At 49.0% G+C, this 21,887-nt stretch overlaps 1 protein-coding gene across 1 annotated transcript; it reads left to right on the top strand.

Annotated features, from left to right (window-relative positions):
• Positions 1-401: 401 nt before the first annotated feature.
• On the top strand, positions 402-20,632 carry Apcdd1l (APC down-regulated 1 like). The gene is given in 7 exon segments (XM_076928319.1): positions 402-540; positions 9,964-10,102; positions 12,836-13,083; positions 13,086-13,387; positions 18,437-18,578; positions 18,581-18,734; positions 18,736-20,632. Coding segments are annotated over 7 exon segments (1,539 nt in total). The 3' UTR covers positions 19,151-20,632.
• Positions 20,633-21,887: the final 1,255 nt, after the last annotated feature.

Genomic DNA, 21,887 nt, shown 5'->3' with positions numbered 1-21,887 from the left:
TGGGTTTTCAAGCATGACGTATGCTTTCTCACAAGTTCAGACTCTGGGGATATTCTTTATTTTGAATACATGAAAGAGACCATGAACTTAATCTCAACACAATGCAAGAAAAATTGATTTGTTAGAATCACCATAATTTTCTTGCATTTAAAGTCTCCCTGCTTTCTGACCCAAAGGTCTCCCTCTCTACACATCTTTGAGGAAAGACCTAGGAGTAGGCGGTTGTTTCACTGTTACGGCCGTCCAGCGGGGAGGCGGTTGTTTCACTGTTACAGCCATCCTGGGGGAGGCGGTTGTTTCACTGTTACGACCATCCTGGGGGAGGCGGTTGTTTCACCGGGATGGGTAATCCCATTATCTTTCCACTTTAATCTCAAAATATGTCCTCAGTATGACCCAACATGATGACCCTCAGCGTGAGAGAGAGCATGGACCCCAAAGTTGGCCCTCTATGGACTCCATCTTGTCCAAAGACCTGGAAGGAGGATGAAAGGGAGGCCCATGACCCTCGGCTGGAGGTCAACTCTGGAAGAGGCGCGTGTAGGGTTTCTACCCGGACTCCCAACTACCCCAACTGAAGCTCAAGAGGTCCCCCTTGTGGGAACTTCCAAGAACAGCCCAGCCTGTGGTGTGTCTCTCCCAACACCAGGGTGACTTCCAGTCGCCCCCTACATCTTTGAGAGAGCTAGGGACCGAAGATGCCTCATGAAGATCTCCAGTCTCCATGTTCTCATGAAGACCTTCAAGCTTCTAACTATTTCTGATAGATGAGAAGGTTCTTGGTTCTTTAGGAGAAGACCTGATGGCCACCAAGTTTCCAAGAAGAATCCAGTTTTTAGAGGTGCTTGCTCTAGGTTTCTTCTCAAGCACTCATCTCATGGTTCATTGGGAAGCCTTCACCACTACTCACTCAGATAGATGTGCTGTTTCCTACCGAATACATCACAACCTTGTGACACTCATGCCAAATTCCTTTTCTACAGAACAATAAAAGTTGGGTCTTCTGCCAAAAAAAATCCAACAAGGATTTGTTGGTGTGATGGAGACTTCTAGACATAGATCTGTCTAGAAGCAACAATGTTTCAGAGCTACACTCCTCAGGGCAGACACATGTCCACCAAGCATGGCCATTCAGAACCACCAAGCACTCAAGCGTCTCCACCCAACCACTCTATGTCCATGATGGAGGATGGTTTGAGGCTGCAAAGATTATGGATATCTAAAGACCTACCTAGAGATCTGGGAATGTGGTGCTGACAAAGCAGAGGAAGCCTTGTCTGTTAGACTCCACATCTGGGGAGAGAGAGAGGAGCTCCTATCAATCACCAAGAAGCCTGGACTATTTTGAAACAACTGGGCTCTGGCTAGAATTTTCCAGTTTTTGTCTGGTGGGGGGGGGGAGCCCCAGCCTGGAGCAGAGTAATTAGCATTACCATGGGGCCCAGAGAGAATTTTGATGGGAAGTTTTTGTGCTGGAACATTCTTAAACAAACAAACAGAAAAACCTGGCGGATGGGCCAGCTGAGTGGGCCAAATCTTGTCTCCCCAAGCCCCTCATTCCTTTCCCATCCCAGGAGTGGTGGGCTTCCTCTTCCCTTACGAGGAAATGCTAAACTCAGACCTCGGGAAAGATGTCCCAACGGCAAACCTCTCCCCTTGACAAAAGGCTTCCCACGCACAGGAGCCACACCAATGCAAAGCCAAACTACATCCTTGATGCCTGGGTTCTGGGGGGGTGTATGGGAAGTTGGGAGGACACTGGGGAGCCCTGCTGTTCCTTACTTAGCTTTCTCACGTGGGCCTTCAAGACGCCTATGCATCCTCCATCTGGGAATCGACTGTTGCAGGTGTCCCATGCTTCCTGGGGTCCTCAGGGCAATCGTCCACTCTAAGGTCACTTAGCAGAGAACACATTCCAAAAGGCCTGAGAAACTGCCAGGAGTGGAAACTGGGACATACTCATTCTACAACTTTCTATTTCTGAGTTTCCCAGGGTTGAAATGTACACACACACATACTCCCTAAGCACAGAGGCCTTGAATTCGATGGATTACAAGGCTTTAAGATTATGGCCAAATGCAAGACACGTGAAAAGGTTGAAACTGAGCCAAACACCGCAGAGGGGCCCACGGGCTCTGGGGCGTCCAATTTTGTCTTCGTTCTTCCGTGATTTGTCGGCGTTTTCATGACATGCCAATCTGAGACTTTCTCTGGGGAGCTCTACTGGACGGTCTCATGCCTTGTGTATGGTGATCTCATCCCAAAGCACGTGTTTCCTGTAGCAATGGTGAGGGCCGCTCCTCTGACAGCCAGTTCCTGGGCCTTCTGAGCCTCCTTAGCCAGCACGTCCCAGTGTGCATAAGCAGGCCTCTGCTAATCAAGAGCTTATTGTTTGGGTGGGACCTGTTGTTGACATTTTTATTTAAAATGTGCACAAGCCTCCCCGAATGCCCAAGCATTCCAGGTGAATTACCTCAGGCTGAGGGTTTGAAATAAAGCAGAAGTGTTCTGACTTCTTGTTTGTGTCCTTTTAAATCAAGTACATTTTTTTCTTTTTTAAAGCAAATCAGCACTCGGAAGGTGGAGGCAGGAGGATTAACAGTTCAAGGGCAACCTTGGCTACAAACTATGCTCAAGGTCAGGCTGAGACACAAGATACCCTCCTCCCCCAACCCCCCCCCCCCAAAAAAAGCAAAAAGACAAAAAACAAAAAAAAAAAAAAACCTACAAGAAAGGAAGGAAAGAGGGAGGAAGGGAAATCTGGTTTTATACACACAGCATAGAGTGGGGCTGCAGGACCAGAGTCTGAGCAGAAAACCAGAGCTACTGGGACCCCCTGTTGCCAAAGAAGACCCACTCTCCATTCCAAAACTGTAGTTCTGTCCCATGCAATGACCCACCCATCTCTGGGAAGTGACCAACCTAAACCTAAATGGATCTGTGGTTGTGAACCACACAACAGCCAACTTTGAAGTCACGCTGTGAAAGCTATGCAAGGTCTCCATCATCACTTGTAAGTAATGTTGGGGCTGGGTAAAAAGACGCTATGGTTAATTTCACCTGTTTCTTTTTACCTTTTTGACCATGGCTCTTAGAAGTCATCAGTGACCTGTGATGTTGTATCTGTGACTTTACATGTATAATGAACAGGCATCTTTATGGAACCCTACCCTAGGTAGAGCAAGCTCTAATGCAAGTAGTGGGCATTGGGCTTGAAGTTTGGATCCAGCCTTTGACCTGATGTTCCCAGTGTTCACATCATCTCCCTCCAGCTGCCTCACTTTGCTCTCCACTTGCCTGGGTCCTGGATCCTGGGAATGCCCTTAATCTCTGCACTTCCTCAAAAGTCCCAACAGCTACAAATCTACCACTAGTCTGATCCTGACAGCCACTTCCTGAGAGAAGGAAAAGATGTGGAGGGGGGGGGGGGGGTGTTCATGGCAGGAGGAAGTGCTCCTGCATTTAACTGAGGAAAGAAGAACTGAGTGTTAGTCTGAGAACTTTACTGTGCAGAGGGTGGCATTAGGAGAAAAAAAGGAGAACCTGGACTCGCCTGGCAATGCTGCAGAGAAAAGGAAGGGAGAGAGGGAAAAATACAGGAAGAAGAGAAGCAATGAGAGAAAAGGAGAGGAGGGGGAATCAATAGAAGAAACAAGAGAAAGAAGAAAAAAGGAAAAACAAAGAGGGGAAGGGGAGGGACAGACAAGGGAGAAGGGAAGGGAGGGAAGAGGGAGAGGGGAAGAGAAGTAGAGAGGAAGGGGGAAGAATGAGGGCTACCATAGTGACTTCTCTAACAGTGAACACCCAGCCTCTGATGTCTACACACAACATTCTATTAAAAGAACATAGGGACTGGGTCTAGCCCGAGTCTAAGAAAATGAAAAGTGAATTCAGAAGATCTTTTGCTACCTGGGAAAAGTTTTTTTTTTTTTAAACCAAACAAAGAAATAAACAAAACAAAACAAAAACAAAAAAACCAACCAAACAAAAAAACCTGACCTGATCCTTTGGAGAAAACACTGGAGCTGAAAGACAGATATACCCAGTGTCCAGATCAGTGGGGCTTTGGGGAACAGGCACGAATAACAATGGTCTACATCTTGAGAACTAAAGTCTGCACTCAGGAGCAGTTACGAGTGGACACAACAGCTGCACTGACCCTCGGAAGAGACGGGAGAGCTCTTCCTTACAGCACAAGCCAATTATAAACTCAGGACAAGTGATGGCCTCCAGGACAGGAAACACATAGGTCAGGACTTATGGTGACAGGCAAGGATGTTACCAGTCTCAAGGAGGCCTTGAGTCCATTAGTAACCACCAAGACAACTGTCCTCAACAGTGGGAGAACCTGATGGGCATAATAATGAAGTCCAAACTGTAGACTAACTGACCCGGGGCCTCCTGACAGTATGAAGAGAAGTCACTCATTGCTCTCGCCACAAGGCACAGGTCAAACTCAATCAAGAGGAAACACTAGTTCCAGACAAAGGGACTCTGTGAAGTGGCTGGCCAGTATTCTCCAAAAGTGTCAAGGTTGGGAAAAATAAAATCAAAGACATGGAAAAGACATGACAGTTAAATGCCTGGACCTAAAACAGGGCAAAGAGCAAACCTGAAACAGGCTGCTGACTGCATTATACTTCCTGGGTTTGATCATCCTTGTGTGTCTGAGAAGATGGGGAGCTAGGCAGAGGGTAGACCAGAAGTCTACTGCTTCTGCAACATTGCCTAAAATTGTTTCCAAAAATGAAAACTCAAAATACAAAGGCAAATAGAAAGCAGATACAAAATTGCTGGTATGGAAGGGTCGAACACAAGTGGGAAGTGGGTCAGAGCGCAGAGCAGCTGTGCCAGGCCTGGCTCTTCCGATAGATGTGGGGTTATATTGCCAGCCTATGAGTCGGCACAGAAACCAATGAAAGATAAGGCCATGTGGCAGAGTGGCCTTGTGGGATCTGCCGGGTAAGGGGAAAGGGACAGTCCACAAGACTAGTCTCCTAGTCTCAAGGGCTAGGAGAAAAGCTAGGCTGGACTTCCAAGAACACTGGGGAAACCTGGGATGTTAGGGGCTAGCCTGGGATGTTAGGGGCTAGCATGTACTCTTCCTTGAAGACACTGAGTCATGGCGGCTCTGTGTTACTGATATCAGCCTCTTCAAGAAAGAATTCTAACCCTCATGGGCAGTCCGGTAAATATAGAACCTGAAATAGGTGTGTGTATGTGTGTGTGTGTGTGTGTGTGTGTGTGTGTGTGTGTGTGTGTATGTGCACTCTGTGTATGTGTATATGTGTGTGAGCATGCACATGTGTGTGCATGCTTGGTATGCATGTTTGCAAACATCTGTGTACCAGTGTGTACATGCCCACTCATGCAGAGACAGCTCTCTTCCTCAGTGAATCGCAACCTTATTCCCTTGAGAACTATCTCTCACGGAACTTGGAGCTCTCTAAATTTTTACTAGACTGACTGGCCAGTGAACTGGAGCCAACTTCCTGTCTCCACCACTCTTCCTACCAGCTCTGGGTTTACAGAAACACCTGGTCACATCTGGCTTTCTACATAGGTGCTGGGGATCCAAACTCAGATTTTTAAGTGTTCTTAGTTGGCTGAACTCTCTCTTCAATCTTCTATTCTTGCTTTTCTGAGGATTAGGCAGCCAGAGCAGAGAAGGTCTCTACACACACACACACACACACACACACACACACACACACACACCTATCATCATCTCTCATCCTACCCATCTCAGGGCTGGGCATGCAGACTCTCCAAACCTCCACTGCTTATCTGAAGACTGTTAATACCCTCAAGATCCTAGGGATGACTTTGGTGAGAAGCAGGCAAGCACAGTGGATTCCACCCATGGGAAGTATGTAGATGATGCCCATTCATAGTAACAGTGAGGTTGCTGGTTGCAGGCTCTGAGGAAAGAGGAGTGGGGGATGTCGAGAACAAGCTTCCTTACATGGTGACTGAACAGTCTGGAAGTAGACAGAGATGATAGCTGCCTGGGATTGTGATTATTCTAAATGCCACCAAATTGAGTGCTTTAAAATGCCGAAAGGAATGCATTTGGAATGGGATGATGATTGGGTTTTGTTTGCTGAGGCAGAGTCTCTATACTCAGGCTGACCTGTGATTAGACATACATATGTCACTGTACCCAGGCCTGATTATTGCATTAGATATGTTTTTTACTGCATTTTTAAGATGTCTAAATGGGTTTAATTCCTTAGCACCCATGGTTTTGTTTTTTGTTTTTGTTTTTGTTTTTTTAAAAAAGAGTGCCTAACTACTTGGTGAATTCCAAGCTACAGAGACCTGCCTCAAAAATAAAATTAAATTAAAATTAAACAGAAAAAGGTGAACAGGGCTGGAAAGATGGCTCAATGGTTAAGAGCACCAACTGGTCTTCCAGAGGTCCTGAGTTCAATGCCCAGCAACCACATGGTGGCTCACAACCATCTATAATGAGATCTGATGCCTCTTCTGGTGTGTCTGAAGAGAGCAATGGTGTACTCACATACATAAAATAAATAAATAAATCTTTAACAAAAAAAAAAAGTTTAGAAAAAAAAAGGTAAACAATGTCTAAAGAATTATTGTCCTGCACATGTATGTGCATACAGACATCTAAAAGCTGGCTTGGTTTTTTGTTGTTGTTGTTTGTTTTGTTTTTTGATTTTTTGGGGGTTTTTTGGTTTGTTTTTTGGGTGTTTTTTTTTTTTGTTTTTTTTTTTTTTTTTTTTTTTTTTTTTTTGGATTTTTTGAGACAGGGTTTCTCTGTGTAGCCCTGGCTGTCTTGGAACTCACTCTGTAGACCAGGCTGGCCTCGAACTCAGAAATCTGCCTGCCTCTGCCTCCCAAGTGCTGGGATTAAAGGCGTGCGCCACCACCACCCGGCTGGCTTGTTAATACACATCTACCCACCCAACATTCAGGAGGCTTAATAAGGAGGATTGTGAGTTCCAGATCTGCCTGGACTCCTAGCATGTGTAAGTCGGTACTACAAAAGAAGAAAGAAAGAGAGAAAGAAAAAAGAAAGAAAAAGGGAAAGAAAAGAGAGAGAGAAAGAAGAAAAAGCAAGCTTCTTTGGGAGACCACATCCTCACAGTGACAACAGTTAAATCTCTCTACCACTCTGAGATACTGAATCCTCAACTATAGGATGGGGATGTGGAAGGTCCCGAACTCCAAATGGCCATACAGACTGAGATTGGCAGTCCCCAGCAATGGCCAAGCAGATGTTGTGTCCACAAGGGCTGTGGAGTGCCACACAGCATGACAAAGATCTAGCCTTCAACCTAGGCGCCTCCCAAGGAATGGGCTCTTTAGATGTGAGGACCTCAGGGCATCTCTAGAGCGTCACAGTCTGGGTCTCAGGCAGTGTCCACACTCCCCACAGCCACCAACATACCCCATATGGTGTTTGTGCAAGTGGCCTGTCCCTAGTGTTCTAGCTCCTGCTAACACATCAGGCCACAGTAGATCATATTTTCAGCTCTGGGAGCCTGGTCCGAGCAGTTGGGTACCATAAATTTAATTCTGCAGGTAATTTGAACGATGCTATCTAATTTCAAATGTCCCCACTCTTATGAGTGCAAAAACAGCATAATTTTTAATTAGTGGGTAAACAGTAAATACTGAAGGGCAGTAAAGTGGACACCACTGTTAATTAAAAATCCATGGTTGATAAAAATCAATTTGGTCCTTGCATTCGGGTCCCTGCAAAGAGTTGTATGACCCAGCCATGGCCCCATCTGCTGGTAGTGGCTCATCTAGTTAAGACTTTCCTGTGGGGAGAGGAGAGAAGCGGGGTGAAGAAAGAGAAGAAAACCGAGGTCTGTCCCAAAGCTGTGGAGGGGCAACATCGTGAGACTATTTCTAACTACTGGTTGGGTTTGTGGTTGATTTTTTTAAAACAACCTTTACATTGAGGTTATGGGAAACCTGCATGGCTGGCCTCTGGGGCTTTCTTTACAAAGGCCCCCATTGTACTGGGCCATGTGTGTGTATTCGTGTTCTGAAGACAAAGAGGTCTGACTATATGTTATAGTCTCCTAACATAATTAAATCCTAACTTCTTGCAGAAGAATAACATAAACGAAAACACACTTGGGGAAATAGCATCTGAAGCTTTGTGTCAGAGCGTGACATCTCTTCTCGGTGGCTTCGGGGAGGGTGTGATGGCTTCCTTCCCAACAGAGACAGCAGCTCTTCAAGGACCAGAGATTCATGGAGACAACTCCTCTCTAATTTTCAGAACCCGTGTGCTATTTCACTGTGAAATGTAAGCTTCATTTCCCAACCAGGCAAATAAGGCTGACCCCTCCGGATTCTTCTTTGCTCCCATCTGTTCGACAAATCAACACTTTGTGACAGGTTTCATTGACACTGGTGATGTTCAAATTAACCTGCAGAATTGAATCCAGAGAATCCAGCAGCTTCCGACCATGACTGTGGTTCAGAAGTGCTACAGCATGCTCTGGCTGACAGCTTAGACAAGTCTGTCTCAGTTCGGGACTCATGGGCTCAATGGTGATGCCCACGCACCAACCATAGTGATCTGGTTCAGGTCATCTTGATACTGTGCCAGGTTAATTCTGAAAACCCCATCTTCTATCATGCAAGACTTCGGTCAGCCTTGCTTCCCCAAGTGACAGTGTGCCCACCCACATTAAGACACCTTGCTTCCGTTAGCTGTTTGGTTTTGTTTCTCCTATTCGCCTGACCACAATCAACAAATCCATTCATCAGTAGGACCAAGGGCCACACTCAGACCTTTACTCTCCACACGTGTGTCCTGCACTCTGTGTCTCCAAATCAGCTCACTGGTGAGCCAAATGAGACTTGAATCTGACAAACTGGGCTCCAGTTCTGGCCTTTCTTGGTGAGTGACACAAACCCATGGAACTGAGCCGTGAAGCCTCACCGGACCCCTAGGATTGCTACAAAGATGTCAGGACATATCATAAAGCCACCTAGATCCTTATTTGATCCATGACACCATTACCATCATCACCAGCTACACCACTCAGCCTTCTCAGCTAGTGACAGGGTCCCCAAAGACTCGGCATGTGACTCCAGATCCCAGAAACCAAAGGTTTCCCAAGAGATTGTCGGACACAAAGAATTTGGGGTCCAAGTGTATAGCAGATAGAGCTCTGAGGGGTAAAATGGGGCTCCCCTGGCCTCCCTTCAAGCCCAGCTGGGAAGCTGGGAACCTGCAGTGGTGAAAGGATGAAAGTAAGCTGTGGGAGAGTTTCTCTAACCCATCTGCAGGCTTCCCTGGAGGCCCTGGCTGGCCAAGGCTCTCTGAGCCCCTCCTGATCCACTTGGGCCCCAGGCTCAGAGGGAAGGGCTGGGTTGGCAAGCCTGATACAGTGGCTAGCAGCTGGGGTCAGAGGCCACTATGAGGACAGTCACTGCTATAAGACTTGGACACTGCTCACACTAGCATCCTGCCATCTGGGCTGTATCAGTTGTCCTTCTAAGCTGGAGGTGACCGCTCTGAGGGATCTACAGCTCCTTAGCTAAAGTCTTGCTACTCAATTCTGAGCAGCAGCTAGGAGCTGTGGGGAGCTGCTAGTGCCCTTGCCAGCTATCCTGGGGTCACCAGAAGGACCCCTGCTGCTTAGTTCATCCTCAGACACCTCCCTCTATGTGGTGCTGGCTCCTGGCCAGGCTTAAGGTAAGAGGTCCTGGTGGGATCCCATCTATGTGGCTGCTCTACCACTCAGGTTCTGGTCTCCCACCAGGCACTCAGTAAGCACTGAGTTAGACCCTGGTCTGTGTCCCATGTACAGTGAAGGAGTCAATGGCAAGCTTGTTGTATGCAGTCAACAAGTATCTGGGTTTCTGGGGCCAGAGGTGGGCTGTGATCCCTGACACAGGGAGAGCAGGTGGGCCAGGCATTGCACATGGAGCCTGGGGATCTCTGACCAGGTTCTTTATCCTTTACAGCTCACACCACAGAAACAGCTGGGACTTCAGGAGGTAGCTGTCTACACTGGGGGCCCCAGTGTCAGCAGCCAGTGCCTAATGGTTTGCCCATCACTATGGTCCTGCTCCCACACCTCACTGGGTCCTGGATCTCAACTGGGTAAGACTCCCTTAAGCTCCCAACCACGTGCTGCTGGGCTGGGTGGGAGATGTCTCCCACTGAGCCTTGGCATTGACCTCTGTGAAGTTGAGACAATGATCCTGGGTCCCCAGAGGCTGCCTGCCCACCTGGGTGCTTGCTTTCTCCCCTCTGGAACTGGCACCTGGAACAGGGGACTGTCAAGAATCACATCCAGCCAACAAGGGATAAACTGAATGATACACATGCAGAGAGACCTGGTACACACACACAGAGAGAGAGAGAGAGAGACACAGACACACACACACAGAGGCTTGCCTCTTGCCAGCTGATGAGCTGCACGCACAGTAGGGTGTGTGCTTTAGGCGAATGGGAACTGTGTAATAGAGATTTAACACGACACTGAACTGTGTTGCAAAGCCAAAACCTAGGGTATGGTAACAAATATCCTGGAGGGTTCCTGGAGTTGGTGACATCTGGTTGAGAGAAGTCTCCTTTCTGAGATCCACAGGAAGATGGGTCAGGCTGAGAGCACAACTGGTTCAAAGAACGGAGGCAGGAAGTAACTGGGCAGAGAGAATCCAAGGTTCCCACCCATTTCTAACCTTGCAGCTCCCCACCTCACTGCAGAGGCAGCTCTGAGACCCTCATCTGTGGTAGGCATCAGGTCACTCTCCTTTCCAGGCTGGGAGCTGAGTGGGGTGTGGCTTCCCTCACTTATTCCTGCTCCCCCCCAACACACCCCCCCCCCCGCCCCCGCCGGGCCTCCTCCTCAGCCCATTCCATTCTGGGGTCAAGGACTGAACTCTCCCTGTCCTCTATGCCTCCTGAGCTCATGAAGAAGCCTCTTGCCAAACATCTGCTAGCATTTTGGGTGCAGGGAGGGGGTAGGGCGCAGGCTCTCCAAATTGCTCCTAGCACTTTTCCCAGGCTCTGGGCTGCAGCCCTACCTCATTCAGCCCAACTGGGAGCTAGGCAGCTCCCTAGCAGGGTCACTGAGTGCACAGAGGGAACACTGTGTTGTCTGCTCCAGCCTGCAGCAACACTCTGGAGCAGTTCTAAGAAACTTCTAGAACTTTCTTCCTAGAAAGTTCCACTGTGCTCTCCAAGTAGGCCTTGTTGCTTTCTGAGAGGGGTCAGTAGGGCTCAGACTTCGAGATGACAGTCTGGAAGCCCAAGGAAAGTCATTTCATACCGCAGGCCCCATCCGAGGTCCTCAAGCGTCCAGGTGGCTTCCCTCACTGCGGCCACTCTGCTAGCCACTTACTATTCTTCTTCAGTACAGCTTACTTTTATTTACTTAAACATATTTGTGCATTTTTACAGCCTTATTGGGGTATAATTGGCATACAGCACACATTTATAGTGTGATATAATTATTTTTAAAGGATGCCTAACATCACCGTGGATGCAGAGAACAGCCCCTCACCATAAATAAGAAGTAACTGTGAAGAGACCCAGTGAAACAAAACCACATAATTGGGTTCTCTCTAGATTCACGGCCCATCTCAGCCTCAGTGTCTGCTCTCTCTGGGAGGAAGGGGAGCTGAGGCTTCAGACTCATTAGGTCTCTGCGGAGGCTTTCTCTCTCATGGTAGCAGAGAGCCTGAGGGGAAATGGGAGCCATTTTCTGCTTGGATGATAACAGCTTGAGTATGAAATCCATATTAAGATGGCAATCCAGGTGGGCACCAGGGAAAGACGGGGCATCCCCCCCCACCCACCACAATAAGGCCTTGGGGATGTTTTCTATCCTTGGCTATGACTGTGGGACCAGGAGTCAGTTTGTTCCTGTCCTGTATACACCAAGACTTGTTTGCACGGCTAACAGAAAAGAGCCTGAAGACCAGGTCAGCTGACCACTTCTGTCTCTGTCTGTCTGTCTCTGTCTGTCTGTCTGTCTGTCTGTCTGTCTCTCTCTCTCTCTCTCTCTCTGTGTATGTGTGTGTGTGTGTGTGTGTGTGTATACAAAAGTAGGTTGTCTTTTTCAGTCATTCTCCACCTTAGTTTTTTTTTTTTTTTTTTTTTTTTTTTTTTTTTTTTTTTTGACATACAGTCTCTCACTGGGACCTGGGACTCTCCATCAGTCCTTAGAGAGATCTTCCTGTCTCTGCCTCAGAGCTAGGATTATAGTCACACGCCACAATTGCTTTTCACTGTGTAGACAATGAAGATGAAACTCAGGGGGCACCATGCTCCTGTGGTAGATACTTTAACCACTGAGCTATTATCTTTCTGGTCTTGTTCTGGTACAGTCATTTCACCAATAGCAGTGGACGGTGGCTGGCACAGATCCTCCAGCAGCCTGTGACCCGTAGAGTATGTGTTGTCACACCCTGGAAACAGCTTGCTATTGGAGGAATGAACTAGGGAAAGGAGGCAGCTTGTCAGAGGGAGACACTTGAGAGACATCCCTCTGTTCAATGTCTATGCCCTTCCCTCAGTAGGAAACCCAGGACAGAACCGGGGAGTGGGGGGGGGGTGCCTGCACTCAGTAGGGAAGAGACTAAGTACATTGACTGGTAGACAGTGACAAAAGCCCCAGTTAGGATCATTAGGGTTGACCAGAAGGATAACTGGAGAGCTTTTTATGAAGATCATAAGATGGAGAAGTCCTCCTACCCACCCCCACTGGGGAAATTGAGGCTATAGGGCCCAGGCTTAAGTGACAGAGGCTGGGATGTGGCTTAGAAAGAGGGGAACACCAAAGTAGGTTTTCATTTCTCTGTTCAACACACATCTCCTCCCCAGCAGCTGCGAGGTTTGTCCAGGGCCATAATCGCTTACCTGTTCTTCCACCTTCTACTCCAGCTACCTCTTGTGAGCCTACCAGTTCTACTACAGGGACCCCGCCTGGCAGGAGCCTAGCCACTCATTGCTCATCAAGGGCAAAGTTCATCTGTGCCAGGCCTCCTGGGTCACCCAGGGTACCACAGAGGCTGACCACCATCTGCACAAGGTGGGCATAGTCTTCCACAGCCAACACACCCTGCTTGACACTGCCAGGAGCTCAGTCAGACCCAGGCTGGCCAGGACTGTACAGGACGGCTGCCCCCAGGCCAGGCCTGGCTGCCAGGGACACTGTATGAGATCCTGAGCTCCCGGGTCCCAGGTGACTACATGGTGGCACTGGGCTTCAGCATGCACGAACTCAGTGTGCTGCACCTGCAGTGTCACATCCAATGGCAGCCTGGGGTGGCACCCTATCTAGTCGAGGAGTTGTTCCTTGGGGATGTCCACACTGACTGGGCAGAGAGACAGCACTGCCGTCCCACTGGCTACCAGTGCCCCCTGCAAAGTGCTCTGGTGAGTACGGAGCTCTCTGGGGATGCTCTGGCGCTCAGCCCAGCAGGTCCTATAGTCTGGTCCCGCTAAGGGTCTGATCTACTCACTGTCCTCACCTCTGGTCAGCTAACCTCAGGACATTAGCACATTCAGTTACCTCTGCTTGAGCCTTCTAGTCTCAGCTTCTGCAAGGCTAGGTGAATTTTGTAGAGAATAACATAGTTCATCCTCCCTAGCCTAGTCATTCTTGGCATGCATCTCCTGGGTTTGGTCTTCATGATTCTTGCAAGACCCCATCCCCATCTCCGTCCCCATCCCTGTCCCCTTCCCCACAGGGCACAATGGTTCAGGCAGGTTTCTTCCTGTTTGGCCCTGTTTACCTGGTCCCTCTATTTCCCACTCTGCATATCTCCTAACACCCAGCATACCCTACTGTCAGGGAGCCCAGCCTGTTGCCTGTCACCTCCTCACTTGGGCACTAAGCATTTCCTCAGGGGAGTTCTGTGGCACCACCCAGCGTGGGGTCTGGCAGCTGGATAAAGGCAGCATAGCATTGGAAACAGTCCACTGGGGCTGTGGTATTCTCTTAGTGACATCCTTCAGGAGCCAGGGGGCTCACTGGTGACCAGGGGACAAACCACTGATGTGTGTGTGTGTGCACACATGCTGATGTTATAGGGTGTTGCATCAAACTCCACACGCATTATGGAGTTAGTATAATGAACAGAGGTGGAGCTGGGAGATGGGCAGTAACTCTCACTACTGAAGCTTAGTGGAAACAAAGGTGAGGAGGGGCTAGGACTCTGGATTAGGACCTGGGCCTCTGAATATGTGGATCCCTGTGAGGCCTGTGGTCCTCATTTCTCCTCCTTCCTTTGTTTCTTTCTTTTGTTTTGTTGCTGTTGTTGTTTGAGACAGGGTTTCTCTGTGTGGCCCTGGTTGTCCTGGAACTCAGTCTGTAGACCAGGCTGTCCATGAACTCAGAAATCTGCCTGCCTCTGCCTCTCAAGTTGCTGAGATTAAGGGTGTGTTGCCACCACTGAAACCACTGCTTAACTTTTTTTTAAAAAATGTGATTCTCATTTCTAACATGTGCCTAGTGGTCCATGGTCTGATCCCCAGAATCAAGAGGCTCCAACATGACCCTATGGCAGCCTCAACTCCAACTTCACCTGTAAGGAAGTGCCATGCTGTTCCTCAACTATGAAGGATGGATTGGACTGACTGTCAGTATAAGACTGGGATTGGTGGAGTTTTCGGTGCCAAGACCTTCTCTGGTGCTAGTAATGCCTGATCACTCTCCTCAAAAAAAAAAGTTGAGAAAAATATTTTCGAAAATTTAAAAGGCATTGGGCAGTGGTGATGCAGGCCTTCAAACCCAGCACTTGGGATGCAGAGGCAGAAGGATCTTTGTTTTGAGGTCAGTCTGGTCTACAGAGTGAGTTCTAGGACAGCCAAGGCTGCACAGAGAAACTCTATCAAAAAACAAAACAAAACAAAACAACAACAACAAAACAACCAAAGGGAGGAGAAAAAAAAGAAAAGAGAAGGAGGAGGAGGAGGCAAGGAGGACGGAGAGGAGGAGGAGGAAGAAGAGGGGGAGGAGGAAGAGGAGGAGGGAAGAAAATGAAAGAAAACATAGAAAGCATTGTCTTTAAATGGAAGCCACCCCCACTAAAATAGCCTTCAGATGTGAGGCTGTGACACGTGGTGGCTGAGAACAGGAACTCTTTCTTCACGCTCAAGTCCAAGCAGTGATGAGCAATGTGTGGAACACTGGGAGAACACTGCTTATTGTGAGTGAGCATGAAGACAGGTTAGGACTATGGGTCAGGAATTCCTGGCCAGCGTACCCTATATTTATTTCCTGATAATCAAATTAAACATGGGAGCTCACCTCTGTAATCCTAGCACTTCAGAGACAGAGGCAGGGAGCTCTCAAAAACCAACAGAACAACGAAGTACCAACAAACGGCCAGAGAGAAGAATAAATTCAGCCATCTCTCAAGAGCCGTTTGAACCTTGGGCCATCCAGCCATCATGAAGCATACACTGAGTGCCTACTGTGTACCGTACACTCAGTTGCAAAGCCAGTTGGGGCAACTTCTGATCCCCATAGCAACTGCTTGGGAGAATCTCAAGGGGTGAACACTAGTGAGGAGAGTCTAACCCCACCTGCCTTCCTTACCCTTTCCAAGTGTCCCTAAAACCTAGGATCTGGGAGGCAGAGAAGGAACACTGCTGAGCAGAAAAAGAGCCTCAAGTTTTTTTTTCAAAATGCCTTCAAAATGAATCCCTTTCCACAGACAACTGCCTATGATGCTCAGGCCTTAACCCAGAGGAGGTGAGTTGATTTCCAGCCCCCCAACTCCTTGTTCCAAGAGACACAATGAAGGCTGACCAGTTCCCCTCTCCTGGGAGAAGCTCAGGGGCCACTACCTCCTCCCTTCCTGCCGCCTGGCTGGTCCTGGTGGCCTCCACAGGCTGGAAAAGTGATTGAGAAACAAGACACATAGAAAGATGTCATTGCAGACCAGCGCCAGATGCACAGACATTAAATTAAAGGTCTGCTCGGCAACCCCCCTCCTGGGGAGGGGGAGGAAGATCTTTTGAGAGAAGGAAAGGCTGCAGTCAAATCCCCAAATAGCGCCTCTGCTTTGGGGGCCGAGCCTTGCCCACGACCCAAACCAGATGGTGAACACTGAACATTTTTAGAAGTTAATTTAAAACCAATTTGATCCCCAAATTTATCACCTGGATATAGAATACTAATCAATCAGTCCATGCTCCACCACAGTCATCCGGGCAGGCATCACCTCTGGGGCTTAATTAGAAATTGGTACGTGCCATAGGAAAAATGGCTTAGTGGGATGGGCTCACATCGGTATGAAGTTGGCAAGTGTGAGACCGGGGCTTTGTCTGTTAACACATAGGTCTCTGGCCTCTGTTGAGGACACCCTAGAGACGTTGATGGGGACAGGGGCATTGTCTCATCTACTTTAACTGCCCCTGAAGAGGAAATGCCTTTTCTGTCCCCTCACCCTCCTAATCTGCCCCAAATCACTTGTCCCAAATGACCAGTCAGCCCCTGCAATGTCCCTCTGCACAGGGATCATACACATGTGAGGTCACACGCGTGTCCCCGTGAGTGTGGCAGGAAAGAGCTACTCGGTATTATTTCAATGCTGTGCATTTGGCCCTGTCAATACACATTAGTGTGAGCACAGTTCAGAATGTAGGTTAAAAGGCCTAAATTAGAGGGAACTCTTATCAGCCATCCTCCCAATTACCAACACTCTGGCTAACTGCCATCGCATTCTCCATCACAAACAAGTCTGTCGCCATTTACCAGTGTTTCAAAGTGCCTTCCAGTCCTCCGGGTCAGTCCCCCCAAACAGCAGCTAGGCCTGACGGGGTTCACCTGTTATTTGAGCCCCTTGGAAGCTGAGGCAGAAAGGATCGCCTGGAGTCTGAGCTCAGCCTCAAAATAATAATGAGAGATAATAAGAATAATATCCAGAAATAAAACTTGATATAGGGTCATGTGTTATATAGAACTAGAGCTTCAGCCTCTTCACAGGAATAAATATTAATAGTAAGGACTTTGAAAGGGTGGCAATCCAAACAAACAAAAAAAAATCCCCCCCACTCCCCGTCTTTCCTGCTCGGGCCTCAGTTCTGTTCCCTAAGGAACAGAGGGAACAGGGTTGTCTGGCAGCTCCCAGGTCAGCACTGAACAGTGGCTATCCCAGGCCATCACGTTTTCAGAGAGGAAGGCTCTGCACAGTATCTCCCTTTTATGGAAAGAAGAAGGAGAAGCGAGGGGGTGGGAGATGGGGGGAGATGGGAGTCTCTGTCTGGTTCCTTTTTGGCCTCTACTAAACTTTTTCGCTCCAAAATGTAGATGGGCCGCTTCTGCCCAGCTAGATTTAGTGTTTCCTGTTGATGGGTGTTGACTCACTTCTGCAAAGCCAAGCCTGGTGGTGACTTCAAGCAATCAAAAGCCAGAAGAAACCACTGCAGGAACGAGGGTCTCCAGCGTAACTTGTTTTGTCTGTTGTAATAAATGCTGGAGGCAGGACATGGTGGTACATGCTCTTAATCCCAGCCCGTTAGAGAGGTAGAAGAAGAATCAGGCGTGTAAGGCCAGCCTGAGCTACAAGGTCAAGCAGAGGCAAGGACCAGCACTTCAAGAAGATGAGTCCTGTTGACAAGTTTGGGCTCAACTGAGAGACTCTGCCTCAGAATAAGGTGACACTCGATCTGAGGAAGACTCCCCTTGCTTTCAAATGTGCCTGCGCACATAGGAACACAAACCCTCACCCCCCACATACACCCACACATACGCCATACATACAAAACAAAAATAACCATGCTAGCGTTTGTGCATCCTGTACAGAGGAAGTGCAAGCTACTTTGCAGCTCTGGGACAGGTCCTGCAGGGCTGTGTACAACTGTGGACATCTGTGGCAAGGCCACCCGGACTCTTCAGTTTCACTGTCCTCTGTCAAATGGTTGCAGGAGGGGATCAGCATGTGAAGTAGCATGGCAATGAGAATGGTGGTGATAATGGCCGTTACTTGTTAGATATCCAACCGCAGCTCAGAACAGACAGAATACTAACAATGGCGGTGATAGGCCAGGCAGGCAACCTGGGAAGGGCTTCTTCTACATCTGGGGCCCTAACCCACCTAGACTTCACCGAGTTTCTCATCCATTCAGCAAGTGTGTGTTTATAGGGAGCCTGGGTGTTGGGGGACATGAGGACCTCAGCCTAGAAAGTTTTTGCAACCTCCTGTCTAATGCAGAAGGGAAGGTGTGGGGGGAGACATGTATGAGGAGGTGAAGAGACAGGTCTCAAGGTTGCTTTATAAACTTCAGGCCTTTGTTAGGCTGAGGTCCCCGGGGAAGAGGGTGACTTTGCCTTCTAAATCCAAGGACACCCAAGAGACCAACCTAGGAGAGAAAAGGAAGGCAAAGGCAGCTGACAACCAGTAAGTGGGTCTCACCTGATTCCAGTTGATCCCTGCCTCTCCCTGCTGCCTGACCACTCTGTTTGAACTTTGGCAGTACCACCCTCGGCCCTGCCTGGCTTGCAGTCTCATTGCCAGCTCTGACAAGCACCACCAACCTGTGTTGCCTTCCCCGCCAGCCCTGCCACTGCGCCTCGGTGGCCACTGGGTCAGCGTGGGCTGTGAGTCAAGGCCTGCAGTGACTACAAATGCCCTTGGGAAGGGCACCACCACCATTTCTCTGACCCTGCCTGCCACCAGCCTACCTTCACGGTGTTTGCAGCTGGCCACTACTTCAGAGGCACTCCATCCCCCTGAGTCCAGAGTGGCACTGAGCTGATGTTTGAGGTGACCCACCACGGACCAGGTAACTACAGAGATACTCAACTTCTCCAAGCCAAGCAGCTGTGGTGGCCCAGGGATCTGGTCAGTAGGTACTGAGAGGGATGTCACAACCACCAGTGGGTGCCTGCCCTTGGGCATCAGGCTCCCACATGTAGAATACAAGCTGTTCAAAATGGAACAAGACTCCCATGGGCAGAGCCTGCTCTTCATTGGACAGAGGCCCACAGATGGGTCCAGTCCTGGCACTCCTGAGAAACACCCTACCTCCTTCCAAGCTCCCCTGCTGCTCTGCAAGAGGCAGGCCCAAGGGGACCCCAGGCCATTATGGCAAAGGCCTCCAATGCAGAAGGTTCCCATTGGGTGGTCAGCATATCTTCCTGTTATTTCTCTCCCCCGTGCTACTCAAGGACTGGCCCTCTTTGAATGACTATGACATCAGCCTTTAACTTCCGGGTGGACCCTTGAACACTGTGCAGCCCTCCTACAGACGTCCGCCTGGCTACGTGTTGACAGAGCATTATAGAGCAAGGACAGTCCCTCTCTGTTGCTCTGTCCTGGATGAACATACGGTTCTGCCACCTCTAGTCTAGCCTGTATTCCACAGGGCTAAACAACACTGCCAAGCCAAGGGTGCAGATCACAAACCTGGATATGGCTGCAGCATGTTGTTTCTAAAACCCTACCGCTGGTTTTAATCCTGTCGTTGAGGTTGGTGTCGGTCTACTGGCCCTTCTTCACCTTGGGTATTGAGACAGAGAGAATAGCATCCTATGATGGTGCCCAAGGTGCTCCCCGCCGCTTGGTCAGGTTCTGGGTTGCAGTGTAGAGATCATTAATTTGAATTTAGCAATACAAACTCAGCCAGGACATGAATTAAAGATGCCGCTTGGGGCTTTCAGGGTCTCTCTCAGCTCTCTGGCAAAGGGCTCGTCTCTCTGGGGCCAGCCGGCTTTCTTGAGTTCTGCCTGTTGGCATCTTTAGGCATCTGCCTTTGCTTCTGTAAATCAGAACTCAAGCTGGCAACACAGTAGACACGAATAAATCCGGTCCTCCAGGGCCACAGAGCACGGGAAGAGGGCTTGATCTGAGCTGAGACCTTGGCCTCTCCCCACAGGCTGAGGCCTCTAAGTCTTTCTCGCCCACGCCTAGCGTCCTCAAGCTTAGGGCTAGCCAAGCAGGGGCACACTCCACAGAGGAGAGCACATCTTCGCCTTTGGAAACTAATTAATACTAATGATAGCTGCAGCACAATGTGCTCTGTAATTAGCCCCGCATCTTCTTCCAGAATCTGCTGCTGTCAACAGACACACAGCAAGCATCTTCGGGGCTGCCCCAGGGGGAGGTCAGGGCCATGAGGCTACAGAGCAACATCTGGAGGCAGAACCCAGCAAGCCTGGCCCCCCAATGTCCCCACACTGCGATGCTAATATGTCGGGTTCTCATCCGCTGGGGGGGGGCTGTCATCACGGCGGGGTCCCCGCTCATAGGCCTAGGTCTCATCTGCACACTGCGAGATTAACTGGTGTCCTAGTGGGCTCAAGGATTTTCAGGACTGTGAGCCACTTGTTCCCAGCTCCTTCTGCCTCCTCCCACCCGTGTCTCTTATCACAGATCTTGAACAATCCCATATGAGGTTAATGATGCATGCAGAGGAAAACCCTTGGCCTCTCTGAGACTGTGTGTGGTTCAATCAGGCCAAGGAGACTGTTCTAACTTATTATCCATTCTTCTCGAGAAAAAAAAAAAAAAAAAAAAAGGCACCAAGTTAATATTCTCTGCGGGTCTCAGACAGCTACGAGTGTTCCTGGCATATTTACCAAAGTACAAGAAATAATTAGATTATTTACAGTCTTGGACTACATGGCAGTGGGGAGGGAGGTTAGTCCTGTGGGGATGACAGTAGGTGTCGAGGATACAGCCATGGCTGAGCCAGCCTCTATCTGAGGCTTGAAGCAACCATGCCAACGTTCATCATCAAATTTAAATCTTTTAATAAAGTTAAACAGCCTGAAAAATGTTCTCACTGGTTATTAAAGTCAACCAACGGGACTATAGTTCCAAAGAAAAGACATGTGGGAGAGAAGAACAAAGGAGAGGTGAAGCCCAGCGGGCTGCACCCTCCCAATGCTCACTCCCTCATCCCTCCATTGTGCCTACTGTGCAGAAGCTCGGGCTCCCCACACCCCAGATGTATCTGCCTCTCTGTTTGGGGGGTGGGGGTGGGGCTGACTGGGGACCTCTGCCACATGTCCTCCCCTCCCTCACACTCTTTCATTCAAGTCTCAGACTGAACATCATCTCCTCAAGAAGACCAGCATTAGTGCCTTGCCCACACACACAAACCATCACCCCCTTTCTCTCTTTCATCCACCATGGCCACATGTTGATCAGTGTTAGAAAGACTCAATTTATTCATGTCCATTCTCTAGAGAATGTAAACCCATCTCAGCACCTTCTCTGTGGGCCCGGAAGTGCTTGGTGCCTGATGGAAAGGGCTTCAGAACATAGCTGACTCTTGAAGATAGAGACTGTTAAAAGCCAAAGGCCACTTGTAGCCACCCTGCATGGGAAAACCTGAAGCAGTTTCTCTGTAGCTCCCACATGGAGACAGACATGGGGGCGCAGAGTGTGTGTGTGTGGGGGGGGGTTGGCATGAGGTTTCACGGTAAGCAGAGGTTTGGGTCAGCTGGATCCAGAGATCAGAGGTCAGAGGTTTCTAGGAGGAATGTGTGTTTGTGGTGGGGCGGGGGAGTTTTCTTGCTGCAACCGGGAAGGTCATTTGAAATGGCCCAGCAGGTCCTGAGCTACTGATTAGGTATGCTAAATCAGAAGGTGCTTCTGGGCTGGCCTGCGTTAGCTATGCATATTATGGAGGTAGTTGATGGAAGAAAGCCTCTTTCAGTGAGGAGCGGTGGGCAGAGGCCAGGGCTTCAGAATCCCCAAGTCTGTCACCCTGGCAGAGAGACCCATGAGTATTCTCCTTGGCAGAAGGGAAGAGCCTAGTCTCGGCTGTGAGCAAAACAAAACGATTAATGCTCTCCACTGTATGTGCAGTCACGTTGAAAGGGCGGCAAAGCCCGTGCGGTTGATAATTTCACAGTGCAAGTCCCAGGAGAGCAAAAGAGCTTTTTTTTTTTTTCTTTTTAATAAAAAGTTTAGATTGT

This window comes from Arvicanthis niloticus, chromosome 2 (assembly GCF_011762505.2).
Source record: "Arvicanthis niloticus isolate mArvNil1 chromosome 2, mArvNil1.pat.X, whole genome shotgun sequence".
Taxonomy (NCBI): domain Eukaryota; kingdom Metazoa; phylum Chordata; class Mammalia; order Rodentia; family Muridae; genus Arvicanthis; species Arvicanthis niloticus.
The sequence above is the reverse complement of the archived record's forward strand: the minus strand, read 5'-3'. Positions and strand labels throughout refer to the sequence as shown.